The 15,243-nt window shown below is 42.2% G+C and overlaps 1 protein-coding gene across 1 annotated transcript in view; it reads right to left on the bottom strand.

Annotated features, from left to right (window-relative positions):
- Positions 1-15,243, bottom strand: part of LOC136881791 (uncharacterized) — a 954,543-nt gene that overhangs the window by 815,246 nt on the left and 124,054 nt on the right. The window contains exon 2 of the mRNA XM_068229324.1: positions 11,346-11,481. Coding sequence (XP_068085425.1) covers positions 11,346-11,481 — 136 coding nt within the window. The remainder of the gene's footprint in view (positions 1-11,345; positions 11,482-15,243) is intronic.

Raw genomic sequence — 15,243 nt, 5'->3', positions numbered from 1 at the left:
GGCTGCTTGGATCCTCAACAGCTCTGGCTTCAGCTGTCATAGATGGCCTAGGCATCACTGAAGAGGCGTACTAGGGAAATGAGGAGTGGTAGTTTCCCGTTACTTTCCTCACCAAGCCAGAAGTTGCTATTACATATCAGTCTGCCAAGCCCACCGAAATGCATGCAGCAACCGACCCTAGGAGCAACATTTTCACACCATTCGTAGCAGGGACTGGCTGCATAAGGATTGGCATTACTAGCATCGCTCATACCTCAGTCACTTTCATATTGTCAAAGCCAAGGATAAGACGGAGACGGATCAATGAAAGTAACAAAATTGCTGTAGCCTATACCAGAAGACATAGTGCACTGTAAACACTAGGTCCTGCCAGCAAAGGCAATGACATTTATATACATAAGAAAAAGTAAAGGCCCAATAACACAGCCCTGCGGAACCCCCGCTTTTACTTGTCCTATGAATAAGCTATAGTTTAAACCCATCAATATAGTTTCAGTGTTCTCCCTAGGACCTTTTTAATGGGCGCACCGCCCTGACATGTTTACAGACCGCGCGGTTAATATAACCTAGATATGTGCTAGTTTAATAATAATAATAATAATAATAATAATAATAATAATAATAATAATAATAATAATAATAATAATACATATTTGAGTCATTGGATGCTCTAAATGAAAGTGTACGTACTGTAAACCTGTTTATTCAAATGATACATCTTAATTATTGGCCGCATAATTGCATCAATTACATAGGATTTTAAATATTTAGCTTGAGTTTCACGTAGTGTCGTGCGCGACTGGTGTCTGGATTAGCGTGGAATCGCACGCGAGCACTCGATTACGCGGGAATTCACAAACCCGTTGTCATTGCACAGAAATCGAGTTGTAAGCCGCTGTGTTACATGATTATGAACAAGCAGTAAAACGCCAGAAGTTCAGAATACTCTGTTATGTCTTGTTCGCGATAATAACACTAAAATAGTTCAATTTTGCAGTTAATGTTTGCCTGTCTGATATTACTGTTAATGCCATGAGGGGAATAAATTGAAATTTTATCATATTCATTTTTACGTCTTATTACTCACCCGCCTACTCATTCCTGCCTCCCGGCTGACGAAAATTTCTGGGGAGAAGAGTGTTAGTTTCATAACAATGTGTTTTTTAAGTTTTTATTTTGAATAAATGTCTCTAGACATTTCCACCATTACTGTGTTACACTATATACCGAAATTATAAGGCCTATTTAATAAGAACCATTCAGTAGACGGTGAGTAGCTGTCTCGAGTGACAAGATTCAAGTATCTCGGCTCCACGATCGCGTCACTGAAGAGGCATTCTAGGGGAACGAGGCGCACAGTAAGAGCTTCATCTAGTGTTAACGTTTCAATGTGCAAAGCCACTTTCCCAGTTAGACCGAGCTAGGATTGTGGCATTGATTCAGGGTGGATATACACAAGCATGAGGGGTTACCCAAAGTGCAGTGCCAAAAACGTAGAAAAGGTACCGTGATACCAGTGATGTGACTGACAGACCGAGGGTGACAACGCCACGCCAATATCTGTATATCCGCATAACAATGTAGAGGAGACCAACTTCTACTGGTCAACAATTTCTAGATGACTTCCTTAGAACAACCAGAATCCGTGTATCTGCACAAATTGTTCGCAGCCAGCTGCATAGGGCCGATTGCAGAAACGATGACTAGTTTTAAGCCGTAGACTCCGTCTACCTAAACAACGTCTAAATCGTTCACGATCTTCCATTGCATAAACAATGTTCAGTCGATGTTTAACTAGACATCCCTTAAAGTTTCAATTTTGGTTTGAAAAGGGAGACAGAAGTATCTTTCATGCGACTCTTTGCTTGTCGCAACCAATGAAATTCGTCGGTCCGCGCGCCGAACGCCAGTCAGCTGTTTGTTTGCCTACACATTACTCAAATATGGCTGAACATGACTTGCCCACAGATAAAGAGTATCGCTTTCGGTGGAAATTAAATCTCATATTATCGACACTAAAGCGACACGCCACCGTACAGGGAAGTGTAGCTTTATTATAGCGTTGTTACAGTGCGTGTAATCTACTCATAAATACGGTAGCTTCGACGAAGGGAAGATGAAGCAATAGTAATGTGTAACCGAGTGTGTTGTACGGGCCATATAGATGTAGCTTGCATTCAGGAGATCGCAGGTTCGAAACGCATCATCGGCAGCCCCGAAGATTGTTTTCCGTAGTTTCCCTATTTTTACATCAGGCAAATACTAGGGCTGTTATTATGTCCACGGCTCTTCTTCCCCAGTCCTCTTTAAACGATAATCACCACCACTTGCCTTTTCCTATCTGATAGTTGCCGAAAACTTATACGATTATATATATAAAAATCCCATACAACCTACTTTTTAGTTTTCACTATTATGTATGTGTACTTGGCAGTAAATATAAGTGAATCCCTCCCGGTTGATGTATGTGACAGCCCTCAGACTATCGGGACACGTAATTCTGATTTGTATGTAGTCGAAGTGACCTATAATTCCATGGAAATTACCCCATGTACACAATAATAAAATATATCGTTTGCCAAGAATTGTATTCAAGTTGAGTTACCGGACTGTCACTTTGTCACTCTCAAGAAACAAGTGTCTCGTAAAGCGAAACCTTATTTTATGATTATCTCCCGTGCATGCAAAACGAATTGCTGCGATTTAGCAGCGGGCGACCCACAGAGAGGCCGTCGGACTAACCTTTCTTCCCGGAATCGTCTCAACATGATAATACAAATTACATACACTGACTGACAGAGCAAATGCAACACCAAGAAGGAGTGGTCAGAACTTTATGCCAATTGCAGGGTAGACTGACGTCACTGAGGTATGCTCATGATGTGAAATGCGCCGCTGTGCTGCGCACGTAGCGAACGATAAATGGGACACGGCGTTGGCGAATGGCCCACTTCGTATCGTGATTTCTCAGCCGACAGTCATTGTAGAACGTGTTGTCGTGTGCCACAGGACACGTGTATAGCTAAGAATGCCAGGCCGCCGTCAACGGAGGCATTTCCAGCAGACAGACGACTTTACGAGGGGTATGGTGATCGGGCTGAGAAGGGCAGGTTGGTCGCTTCGTCAAATCGCAGCCGATACCCATAGGGATGTGTCCACGGTGCAGCGCCTGTGGCGAAGATGGTTGGCGCAGGGACATGTGGCACGTGCGAGGGGTCCAGGCGCAGCCCGAGTGACGTCAGCACCCGAGGATCGGCGCATCCGCCGCCAAGCGGTGGCAGCCCCGCACGCCACGTCAACCGCCATTCTTCAGCATGTGCAAGACACCCTGGCTGTTCCAATATCGACCAGAACAATTTCCCGTCGATTGGTTGAAGGAGGCCTGCACTCCCGGCGCCCTCTCAGAAGACTACCATTGACTCCACAGCATAGACGTGCACGCCTGGCATGGTGCCGGGCTAGAGCGACTTGGATGAGGGAATGGCGGAACGTCGTGTTCTCCGATGAATCACGCTTCCGTTCTGTCAGTGATAGTCACCGCAGACGAGTGTGGCGTCGGCGTGGAGAAAGGTCAAATCCGGCAGTAACTGCGGAGCGCCCTACCGCTAGACAACGCGGCATCATGGTTTGGGGCGCTATTGCGTATGATTTCACGTCACCTCTAGTGCGTATTCAAGGCACGTTAAATGCCCACCGCTACGTGCAGCATGTGCTGCGGCCGGTGGCACTCCCGTACCTTCAGGGGCTGCCCAATGCTCTGTTTCAGCAGGATAATGCCCGCCCACACACTGCTCGCATCTCCCAACAGGCTCTACGAGGTGTACAGATGCTTCCGTGGCCAGCGTACTCTCCGGATCTCTCACCAATCGAACACGTGTGGGATCTCATTGGACGCCGTTTGCAAACTCTGCCCCAGCCTCGTACGGACGACCAACTGTGGCAAATGGTTGACAGAGAATGGAGAACCATCCCTCAGGACACCATCCGCACTCTTATTGACTCTGTACCTCGACGTGTTTCTGCGTGCATCGCCGCTCGCGGTGGTCCTACATCCTACTGAGTCGATGCCGTGCGCATTGTGTAACCTGCATATCGGTTTGAAATAAACATCAATTATTCTTCCGTGCCGACTCTGTTTTTTCGCCAACTTTCATCCCTTTCGAACCACTTCTCCTTGGTGTTGCATTTGCTCTGTCAGTCAGTGTATTTTATGGTACATAACCTCTGATTGTGATTCACTCCTCTCATTTGAGGTTGAACAGTGCTCTCGGCAGTGTTTAAACATGACCGGTTGAACATCGGTTTTAGACAGTGTCTAAGTGATAAATTACGGCTCTGGAATGCGGCAGCCATGCTTAGGCATTGTTTAACCGTAGACATCGTCTAAATACTGTTTCTGCAATCGGCCCATAGTGTCCAATTGAGGTCATTTCGACAGATTCGACGTGTTCAACTAGATAATCTTTATTGTGTTGAGAGTAGAATTTGGGCTATCCAGTTTCTTAATTGGATGAATGGCGTAGTATCATGTTTGTAGATGAAACACTGATATCACTTAGGCCGGATGCACAACGACAAAGGATGCAGAGATGTAAAAGGCGCGGTGAAAATTACCAGAATGTTGAAGAGGTGCATGCATTTGGAGGCGTTTAACGCTTCGATAATGCACGGCTGTTGTACACCTTTGATACCAATTTGAGGGACCTTAACTGTCCAGCGGTATACTGATGAAATTCTTCGACTATTTGCAGAATCCTTATGGCACTGAATTCATTTTCTTCAACGACAATGCTCGCCCTCATCGAAGTGCACGAGTGAGGAACTTCTTGAGCGTGACGGGTATAAACCATATGAATTGGCCAGCTAATTCACCGGACATGATCTGCATTTAACACGCAAGAAGCAGGTTGAAAACGGCTGGTTTTGATCGCTCTTCCTCAAGATAATAATAATAATTTCGTGTGGCTATTTCTAGCCGAGTGCAGCCCTTGTAAGGCAGACCCTCTGATGTCTTTCTCAAGATGACGATGTACTGATCGCAAGCATGGAACAACATGTCAGAGACTGCAACAATGCTAGAGGAGACCACACGCGGTACTAATGCAGAGTTAAGAAGGAACAACCTTCACAACAACAACAACAGTAACAACTAATCTTTTTATTGTCACTGTGTATTTGTGTTAGATGTTGGAAGAAAAATGTATATGTTAGTAAAATTTTACAGTCCAGGTCGTGAAACAATAAACACCGTTCTGTAACTTTATTCTTGCGTTGTATCCTTGATATTATGAACCTTTTTTGCGGTGTATAGAATTAAATATAGTGCCCCAAGGGAATCTACAAAACTCAACGCCTATAAATACGTAAGATCGTACTTAATAACTCTTCTTTGTAGATATAAATTTAAATATAGCACAGTACATCAGTCATTTAACAATAACATGTTTGTGAAAAGGTACGGGCAGTTCATTTGTTTAAATCCTCGATGTAGTTATACAGTGGGGGAAAAAAGAACAGAAACACGTCAAGTTACAATTGACGTCCGAAACGGGGGAGGAGCTTACGGTCAGTTGTTTCCAATATGGCGGCGAGATAGTGACGGGAAGTAAACATGACAGTGATCGGGTGTGCGTCTGTAGGATTTATTAAGTATTCAAAATGTCTTTGGTGTCGTATACGCAACTGTTGAGAGTTGTCGGAGATTTCACGCGTCCATTGGTGGAAGGGGAAGAAATATTCAAGCGTAATTACTTTGATATGTGTAGGTAAAAAGTTTGAAACCGAAGATGAAACTGGTGTTGTAGCGTTGTGTTTACAATCATCCCACATCGATTCAAAACCGCACAAAGTTAATGTTGTCTTGAACAAGGGGGTGAAAATGTGAAGTGCAACTGTACATGTAAAGCGGGTTTGAGAAATGTTACCGTTGACACGCTGATTCACCTTAACAGTTAAGCTACTGTAATTTTCCACTATTAGAGGTTATGGAGTAATTTCTTATTGATTTGGTCCATGCCAAAGCATTAGCCAGGTGACGGGGGAGTTACCTGTTTTGTAAACTGTAATCTTGGGGAAGAAAGAAAATAATAATTCTACTAAGTAAATGTTGTAAAGCAAATAAATCCTAGGCTTTATGCAGGCTTGTGTTGGAACAGCCCACATAAACTTAATGTTCTTCCATTTTTACCATCAGCACAAAATTTAGAACTTAGAACCGAAAATAATAAGTATAAAAATTATAACTACCTACAGAATATGCAGACCAAAGTTGGAAAATTATAATTTAAGAGTACTATAACCTCTACAGTCACAGCTGTTTGGGGTTGAAGAATACTTGGTTTGTCCAGTTCTACCAAATAATTAGGTTATGGCTTCTAATTTAAGATGACCGGGCGAGTTGGCCGTGCGGTTAGGATCGTGAAGCTGTGAGCTCGCATCCGGGAGATAGTGGGTTCGAACCCCACTGTCGGCAGCCCTGAATGTGGTTTTCCGTGGTTTCCCATTTTCACACCAGGCAAATGCTGGGGCTGTACCTTAATTAAGGCCACGGCCGCTTCTTTCCCATTCCTAGACCTTTCCTTTCCCATCGTCGCCATAAGACCTATCTGTGGCGGTGTGACGTAAAACAAATAGCAAGAAAAGTTAATTTATTATTTTCTTTCATTGTTAGAAGTATTTTATAGGCATTTTTAATGCAGCGCTTAATTACTACCAGTTTAAGATATTACTCACATGTAGATAGTTAATTTACTGTCTGCTGTTACACATATGCAGAAGTTTACAAAGAGCGGATTACATTCTATGTGCGGCACAGAAGTATTAGGCTACAAGTTTATCAGTATTTTTGATGTAGCTAAATCTTTGTGAATACAAATTAGAGACAATAAGTATCAATGAGTACAATAAACAGTACCGACACCTACGCTGTGGAAAGAAGTCGTCTTCACAAGAATTCAGACTGCACACTGTCATATATCGCGTAACGCGTTTTCCAATTGACAGCGCGGAAACCTATCTTTCTCTCTGAACTTTTTGTACAGGAAAGTAGTGAACAGATTTCGCATCCGTTTTATACGATTTGCAACCGTATACAGAGCAGTACCTCCTCAAATTTGACAGTTTTCTTTCTGTTTCCATCACGACGTCAATGCTTCGCCATGTAAATAAATCTCACCAGTCACTATGTTGCAGCTTCAACATTCTACCGCGTGGCTGCGCCATCCAACTTTTCTGACGTCAATACGGTTCAAAGTTTACGCTATATAAATTGTAAAACTAATTGTTGTGCCCGGCTTTGCTGCTTTCTGGAAACTCACGAGTACTAAAAGACACGAACTTCCTGAAGTATCGCAGAACAATAATATTCAGTCAGAGTATTATGCCCGTTTTTACTTACGGAGAGCAACCATACAGGAAAATAGTATTAAGAGTAATGGAGCGGTTTATGATAGCAATCTCACTAAGAAACAGGAAACTGAATGAACGGGTAAAGTAAAAAGAGCCACCGACACTTTAAAGAAGAATGGTGTCAAATTTTCCTTTTGGAAAATAATCTATACTATTAGATAAAGAGGTAAAGTTAGTTTGTAAGTAATGGCTAATCTCAAGAACTAGTGGACCGATTCTAAAAATTATTTTACTAATGTAAACGTTCAATATCCCTGACGGACATGGGCTGTATTTTATTTTCAAAACAATTCGAGGCGGTGGGCACGCGGGGATATATAACAATACTAGGCTAACATAGACGAAATATCGAATTTGTCGTACAAGGACGAGACAAAGCTCAATTTAAGTCCCTCGACGCAAAGAACAAAACTCGGTAAGCCCTACGGGCCCGAAAACCTTGTCTTAAGGCCATAAAACCAACCGTTATGGAGATATTGGCACCACACTACCCCTGCTCTAGGAATCGAATAAAGAAATGAACTACCGTAACTATGGCAACATCAGCTCCAGTATTCTTACAGCAGCGAGATTATTTAAAATATATCACAAAAATCTCACCTGTTACAGACATGGAAATTGGTACTTGGAATCTCCTTTAAAAATAGAAGAACACAAATTTTTGTTTTCAGAAAATCCACTTAAAGGGTGAGGGAGGGGATAAAAAGAACTGAGGAAGGATTTGAATTCTTTATATGAGGAAACATATATCTCAGAAACTGAAGATGTTACAGGCGTTAAAAGTGGTACCTGGAATCTCCTTTAAAAATACATGAACACACTTTTTTGAAAAATCCACTTAAGGGGGTGAAATAATAAAAAAAAGGGTGAATTTTTAAAATGATTATCTTCTTCTACCGCTTTTCCCATACCTATGCGGTTGCGGGTGCGAAGTGTGCCGCACATGTGGATTTGAGCCTGTTTTACGGCTGCATGCCCTTCCTGATGCCAACACCGTGTCTAGGGATGGAATTACTATTGCGCATTCCTGTTGTGGTAGGTTATTTATTTATTTATTTATTTATTTATTTATTTATTTATTTATTTATTTATTTATTTATTTATTTATTTATTTATTTATTGTATGCAAATATACAGGCGTTAGCCCAATTATAATATTTGCTCATAACTTCTAATCTTATAATTAGAAAAACAGGTACAAGAAATAAGATAATCACAAAATAGAGTATGAAATAGTTACCTAACTACAGTATAACAGCAGTGATAAAGATAAATCGCCGATCTCAGCAGTGCGTAGTTATGGGAAGGGACTATTTCGAAGGACAATAAGGTCACTGTCGTGCATGGTTCGTCTATGTTGATAGTACAGGACTATTCACCAAACTTTATTGTCACAGGTTGTATATATGCGGATCGGGGATTTCCCTTCGAATGATGCAGTCAAGCTTTGAGCTCAATAAGAGGGGAGAGATACGGTAATTCGAACCTAAAATGAATGCGGGGAAGTACCTAACGAGTGATGTTATCGATTAAACGTCACACAGTGAGGAGTTTTTTGGCAAAAATACATTATGTACCATCATTTATTATTCATTTTCCTGAACCTTGGATTAGAAGAAATTTCGGGAGATTTTTTTTTTCGGGTTTTCAAGTGTGTTGCAGAAAAATCCGAAGATTTCCTGAAGTTTCGGAAGACCTGGCAACACTGCAGAGAAATATGAATTCCGGGTGCAATAAGTCTCATACATCCATCAACAATCAATCAATCAATCAATCAATCAATCAATCAATCAATACTGATTTAGGGCAGTCGCCCAGGTGGCAGATTGCCTATCTGTTGTTTTCCTAGCCTTTTCTTAAATGATTTGAGAGAAATTGGAAATTTATTGAACATCTCCCTTGGTAAGTTATTCCAATCCCTAACTCCCCTTCCTATAATTGAATATTTGCCCCAGTTTGTCCTCTTGAATTCCAACATTATCTTCGTAATGTGATCTTTCCTACTTTTAAAGACGCCACTCAAACTTATTCTTCTACTAATGTCATTCCATCTCTCCGCTGACAGCTCGGAACATACCACTTAGTCGAGCAGCTCGTCTCTTTTCTCTCAGTTCTTCCCAGCCCAAACTTTGCAACATTTTTCTAACGCTACTCTTTTGTGGGAAATCACCCAGAACAAATCGAGCTGCTGCTGTGCGCAACAGACCTCAAGCATTCCATAGTGTTTAACAGAATACTACCTGCGTCTGACGAGAAGCAGGTAAGACATGAGTAACAGATACTACACTCTTAACTACAAACATCAGTCGTGACAGGCAATGAATCAATGTATATTCATTATTAAACTGTTCGTTATGCAGCCATATATTACCATGCAACTAACAAAAGAACGTGCGCAAAGCTCACTTCTCCGCGCATTCTCTCCGAGTGGATGTCTGACATCATAGGCAGTAGTGGAGGGGGTCACATGCTGTCTGGCCACCGTACTGTGCACACTGTGAAGCGCGGTTACACAAGAGTTTCACTGTCACTTCTGTATCCGTTTTAGCGCTCTTGTTGTTTAGTCAGTTTTATTCACATTTATTTCTTTAGGTGTAGTAATTGTAGTCCTATAATTCCTTCGCGTGTAGCGTGTACTGTATTGGTAAATGTCTTTATGTATATAGTGTTGAACAGTGTTACCTAGCGACCTTCAAGGGTCATTACTCATTACGGAGCACATTAACCAGGTGAATAAACTAAATTCTTGACTGTGTAAAAAACAGAATTAGAAGTATTGGCAGTTGCGCAGCTGGTATGTCAACACACGCACACACATCTAAAGCCGCTCAGCAGCGAAATAATTGACGGCAGCCCAGTCTTTCAGCTATATAGTGTTGTGTACCATGTTATTCTAGTGAGAGTGTCATTTGAATGTACAGTAGTTATGGCTGCTACTTCGAAGTCTGGTAGCAAATCTGGACGGCCTGTAAGGGGACAAGCCAGAGAAATAGTATATAACGTAGCTGCTCAGTTACGAGAACAGAAAACAGTTCATAAACTGAATTATAATGTAGTGGCTTCAACAAGTGAAGCAACAAGGGTTTCAAAGTCACTGGTGAAACGTATTTTAGCGGAAGGGAAGACGTCTATGGCCAAGGGTCGTTTGCATTTTTCTACACCTGATGGCAAGAAAACAGTCCACAAGAAAAGGATCGAAACAGACGACTTCACAAAAGATGTGATACGTCGGAAAATACGCGAATTTTACGTAATGAAAAAAACTGTACCTACACTGGACAAATTGAAGCGTGTGTTAAAATCGGAAAAGATATTGATTGTAGCAGAGAGTATCTTCGACGGTTATTTTGTGTTGTTCATATAATGTCCTCTGTGTGTACGCTTATTGGAACAGTATATTTTTAAAAATATGGTGTACAGCTTGGGTATTGTAAGTAGTTCCATTTAACTCAATGCTTAATACTTTGGCCACTTTACATTTACTTTCGTTCTTTTAATTGCATTGCGTTTCCGGCTTTAATGAAAGAATAACCTCAATCGAAGAGCCTGACTGCCGCTACTTGCAGTATGTGTTAACACCAGCTTGACAGCCGGCATGTCTGTCAGCGAGCTGTGTATGTGCTTGTCCTTGATTCGTCGGGTAACATCGGGATGAACCGAAACAAGCTGCGCGAACCGAAGTGGCCGAGGGTTCTTTTGTTTGTTGTCGGTTAATAGTAAATGTGTAACTAAAGCACAATTGCTCTACCACTTTCATATTTCACAACAGAACCTCAGTTCGTAAGAGGCGCACGGAACTGATGTTTATGGTCAGGTTTTGAGACTTGAGATAGGCGCATGCGCGGCAGATATTCTTATTCCTCGCACAGACGATCATAGTACCTTGTTGGTTCTATTGTCACTTATATCATACAATAAAGAGATGTGGTTATACTCACATGACTCTGAGCTGGTCTTGTCGTCTGAGCTGCTCATCTCGATGTAACACCTGCATGATGATCTGCTGCTCTCTGTCGGTGAGGTGGGGTAGATCCGGTGCGGACCGGGTGAGCGACACTCCGGCCCGCGACATGCCTATAAACAGAGAAAGTACAAGTTAACATCTTCATACTTGTAATCAGCAGCTGCAGCCTGGCGTTAAAGTCAGTCAGCCAGGTAGATTTCCTGACTCGAACGTGGTGGTGCTTATTATTATAACCTTTAGCTGTCCATATTAATAAATATCAATATTTACATACTGAATTCTCCTCTTTTATGTTGGCGTATGTTAGTTACTGATAGGGGAGGGCATGCCGGTATGAAGGAAATGAAAAGGCCGATAAACTGGCCAGGAAAGGTGCAGAAACACATTTTGTAGGCCCAGAACTTGTACGCGGGATTTCCTATGAACAAGCCCAACACTACATAGAAAAATGGATACAAAAGAAACAAATGGAAAACTGGAAAAATACTCTAGGATGCAAGCTTGCAAAGGAACTGATAAAAGGACCAAACAAGAGGCATACTAAAGAACTGTTGAAACGCAGCAGAGAAAATATAAGATGGGTAGTAGGACTGTTGACAGGACACTGCCATCTGAAAAAACACGTACATAGAACTGGAGTAATAAGAGACAACATATGTAGGAAATGCAATGAAGCAGAGGAATCAGCTGAACACATACTTTTCGAATGTGATGCGCTCGGTAGAATCAGACTCTCCACTCTAGGACAACCAGGTGAAGAGAGAAAAAAATCCAAGAAAACCCAATAAGAACAACCTGCAGCTTTGTGAAGGGAGCAGTTATACCTAGGCGGGAATGAAGGAAAAGCATGGTCGCAAAAGATCTTAAGAGGTCGACGCTAATTAGGAACTAAAATTTAGAGGCCCCATGAGGAGAAGAAGGAGAAGAAGAAGAATGCAGCAACACACAGCAGACAGTGGGGGAAAAAGACAATGACTGTAATTGTGCAGTTCTGTAGAGTTTGGTAAGACAGTGGCGAGTAGAAGAGGGGTCTGCTCAAAGCGATGATGATGATGATGATGATAATGATGATGATTGTTGTTTAAAGGGGCCTAACAGCCAGGTTATCGGCCCCTAATGATACAAGGTGCAACGAAATGAAACGATGTATCTACTGACTAAAATAAAAAACGAATGATGATGAAAAATGACCATGAATCCAAAACAATCTGTGGATCCAATTCGCAATGTCTTCTTTTCTGAGATTATAGGTTCGTTCCAACACACGAGTTTCTGACGGTCACCGGCGGGTTCATGCATCGCCCTGTACGCATGCGCCGGTTTGGGATTGGTCAGCGGCTGGTCCCGAACTTGAACGTGTTGGAACGCTTCCTGGACAGCAATCTGACGTGTAAACAAAGAGTATGGCGCGTATTACCTTGCCCTGTTTAGTTTGTAGATTCGTGAGAAAAAGGAAAGGTAAATTACTGAAATACTGATGAAATTCAATATACGTATAGAACACGGTGCAACAAGTATTTTAAAAATGAATAAAGAATGAAGTACACACACATGGTTTATATTCGTTTTAATTGGTTAGGGAGGGATATCTTCCTCGAAGCCTTAGGCCTGAATTTCACCGTTAAGGAACTATGATGTAAGTAAATTGGTTCAAAGAAATGTTATAGTCTTTGATATAAGAATTTGGATGAAACACAAATGTTTATACATATCTAAATATTTGCGATTAAGGAAATATAGCGAGATACTGAATGATATTAAAGGAGATTATGGTTGAGGGTGTAAGGAAGAAAATAAACGTTTTCAGCTCCCAATACTCGGCAGAAAATGCTGTGTAAGGGAACTGCTGATATTGTCACATTTTCGTTAGGCATAGTAAATCCCAAACTACAAGCGTAAAAATAAATTTACAGGCTACTTTACGTCGCATCGATACAGACAGTTCATGGCAACGATGGGATAGGAAAGGGCTAGGAGTGGGAAGGAAGTTTCGGTTGCCTTAATTAAGGTACAGCCCCAGCATTTGCCTGGTGTAAAAATGAGGAAATCACAGAAAACCATCTTCATGGCTGCCGACAGTGGAGTTCGAACTCGCTATCTCCTGAATGCAAGCTCACAGCTGCGTGCCCAACTCGCTCGGTATAAAAATAAATACACTTGCACGTTCTTTATTATTTATCATCATAATTCACTATTATCAAAGGCCATTGTCACAACCTTCGATTCATAGCAGTCGCGGGTCCAATTCCTTGCCAGGTCCAATTAATTCCATGAACGCGGAAACTTGGTGTTCGTGTTCGTCTCAATACATGACACACAATTTACTGCCAACCAACCAACCAACCAACCAACCAACCAACCAACCAACCAACCAATGGAGAAACACGTAAAGCAAATACATCCCTCCACAACATGTACAACACAGTTCTCTCCCAGGTCCCACTAGGGTGAGAGGAAAGCAGTGGAACAAGTGGTAAGCATGTTTCCGTTTTGATGTACCAGGATTACCTACAAGTTTTACGGTAATTAACTTTTATGTGGCCGTGACCCTGTCATTTTCTACCATTAGAAAAAACAACTATAATAATCGCTACTGAGTTTGGACGGTGAAATCAGAATGACGCGATTAGAAAGTACCTCGAGAATTCCACTAGCAACAATAAAACTTACGCAAATAACTTCCTCGCTTCCTTGGCGCGGATAACTGCATATCCAACTCATCTCCACTGGATGAAGATTCAACGAAATCCCCATACTTTTCCATTTTTATTGCGTATTTATTAATTCGTTATTTACTAATTTATTATTTCTACTCCTCAATTCACAAGTACCCTAACAGAATTCATTAACAGATTTAGAAATAACTATTACCGCTTAGAGGTTATGGCAATGTTAACAAACCACATGGGAGAAGAACAAGGAACAGAACAGGAGTGGAAACGCACGTGGTCTGTCCAGTGAGTTTCCTCTCTCGCGCATGTATTCCATTGCGCATGTCCGTACTACCGGTTCATGCCACAGGCCTCGGACGAGTTCTGGCGGTCAGTAACTACAGTTTGAGGTATGTTGGAACGCCGCATTTGAGTACATGCATCAGTCCGGGATTGGTTTGGTGTGTGTTGGAACGCTTTCTCTCAACTGCGCATGCGTCGGACGGTCAGGGACTCGTGTTGGAACGAACCTTATGCTTGTTATAAAAAGGGATCCAAAATTCAGGTCACCGGCCCCTCATAATGGTACTAATTACTGGTAAAGCAGAACCACGGTGTTCCTCCTATAGACGTACTAATCACAGGTAATGCAAACCCATCGTATGTCACACAGAATGGCATCACTCGCAGGCAACACAGATCCATGGTGTTCCTGACATAAGGGCACCACCCGCCAAGCAACGCAGATCCATTTTGTTCCTCACATACGGGCACCACTCGCCAAGTAACGCAGACCCATGGTGTTCCTCACATAAGGGCATGACTCACCAAGCAACACAGACCTATGGTGTTCCTCACATAAGGGCACCACTTGCCAAGCAAAGCAGATCCATGATGTTCCTGACATAAGGGCACCACTTGCCAAGCAAAGCAGATCCATAGTTTTCTTCACATAAGGGCACCACTTGCCAAGCAAAGCAGATCCATAGTTTTCTTCACATAAGGGCACCACTTGCCAAGCAACACAGAGCTACGGTGTTCCTTACATAAGGGCATGGACTCGCCAAGCAACACAGACCTATGGTGTTCCTCACATAAGGGCACCACTTGCCAAGCAACGCAGACCCATGGTGTTCCTCACATAAGGGCATGACTCACCAAGCAACACAGACCTATGGTGTTCCTCACATAAGGGCACCACTTGCCAAGCAAAGCAGGCCC

Source organism: Anabrus simplex, chromosome 10 (assembly GCF_040414725.1).
Source record: "Anabrus simplex isolate iqAnaSimp1 chromosome 10, ASM4041472v1, whole genome shotgun sequence".
Lineage (NCBI taxonomy): Eukaryota > Metazoa > Arthropoda > Insecta > Orthoptera > Tettigoniidae > Anabrus > Anabrus simplex.
Note: the sequence above shows the minus strand (reverse complement) of the source record. Positions and strands in the feature narration are given on the sequence as shown.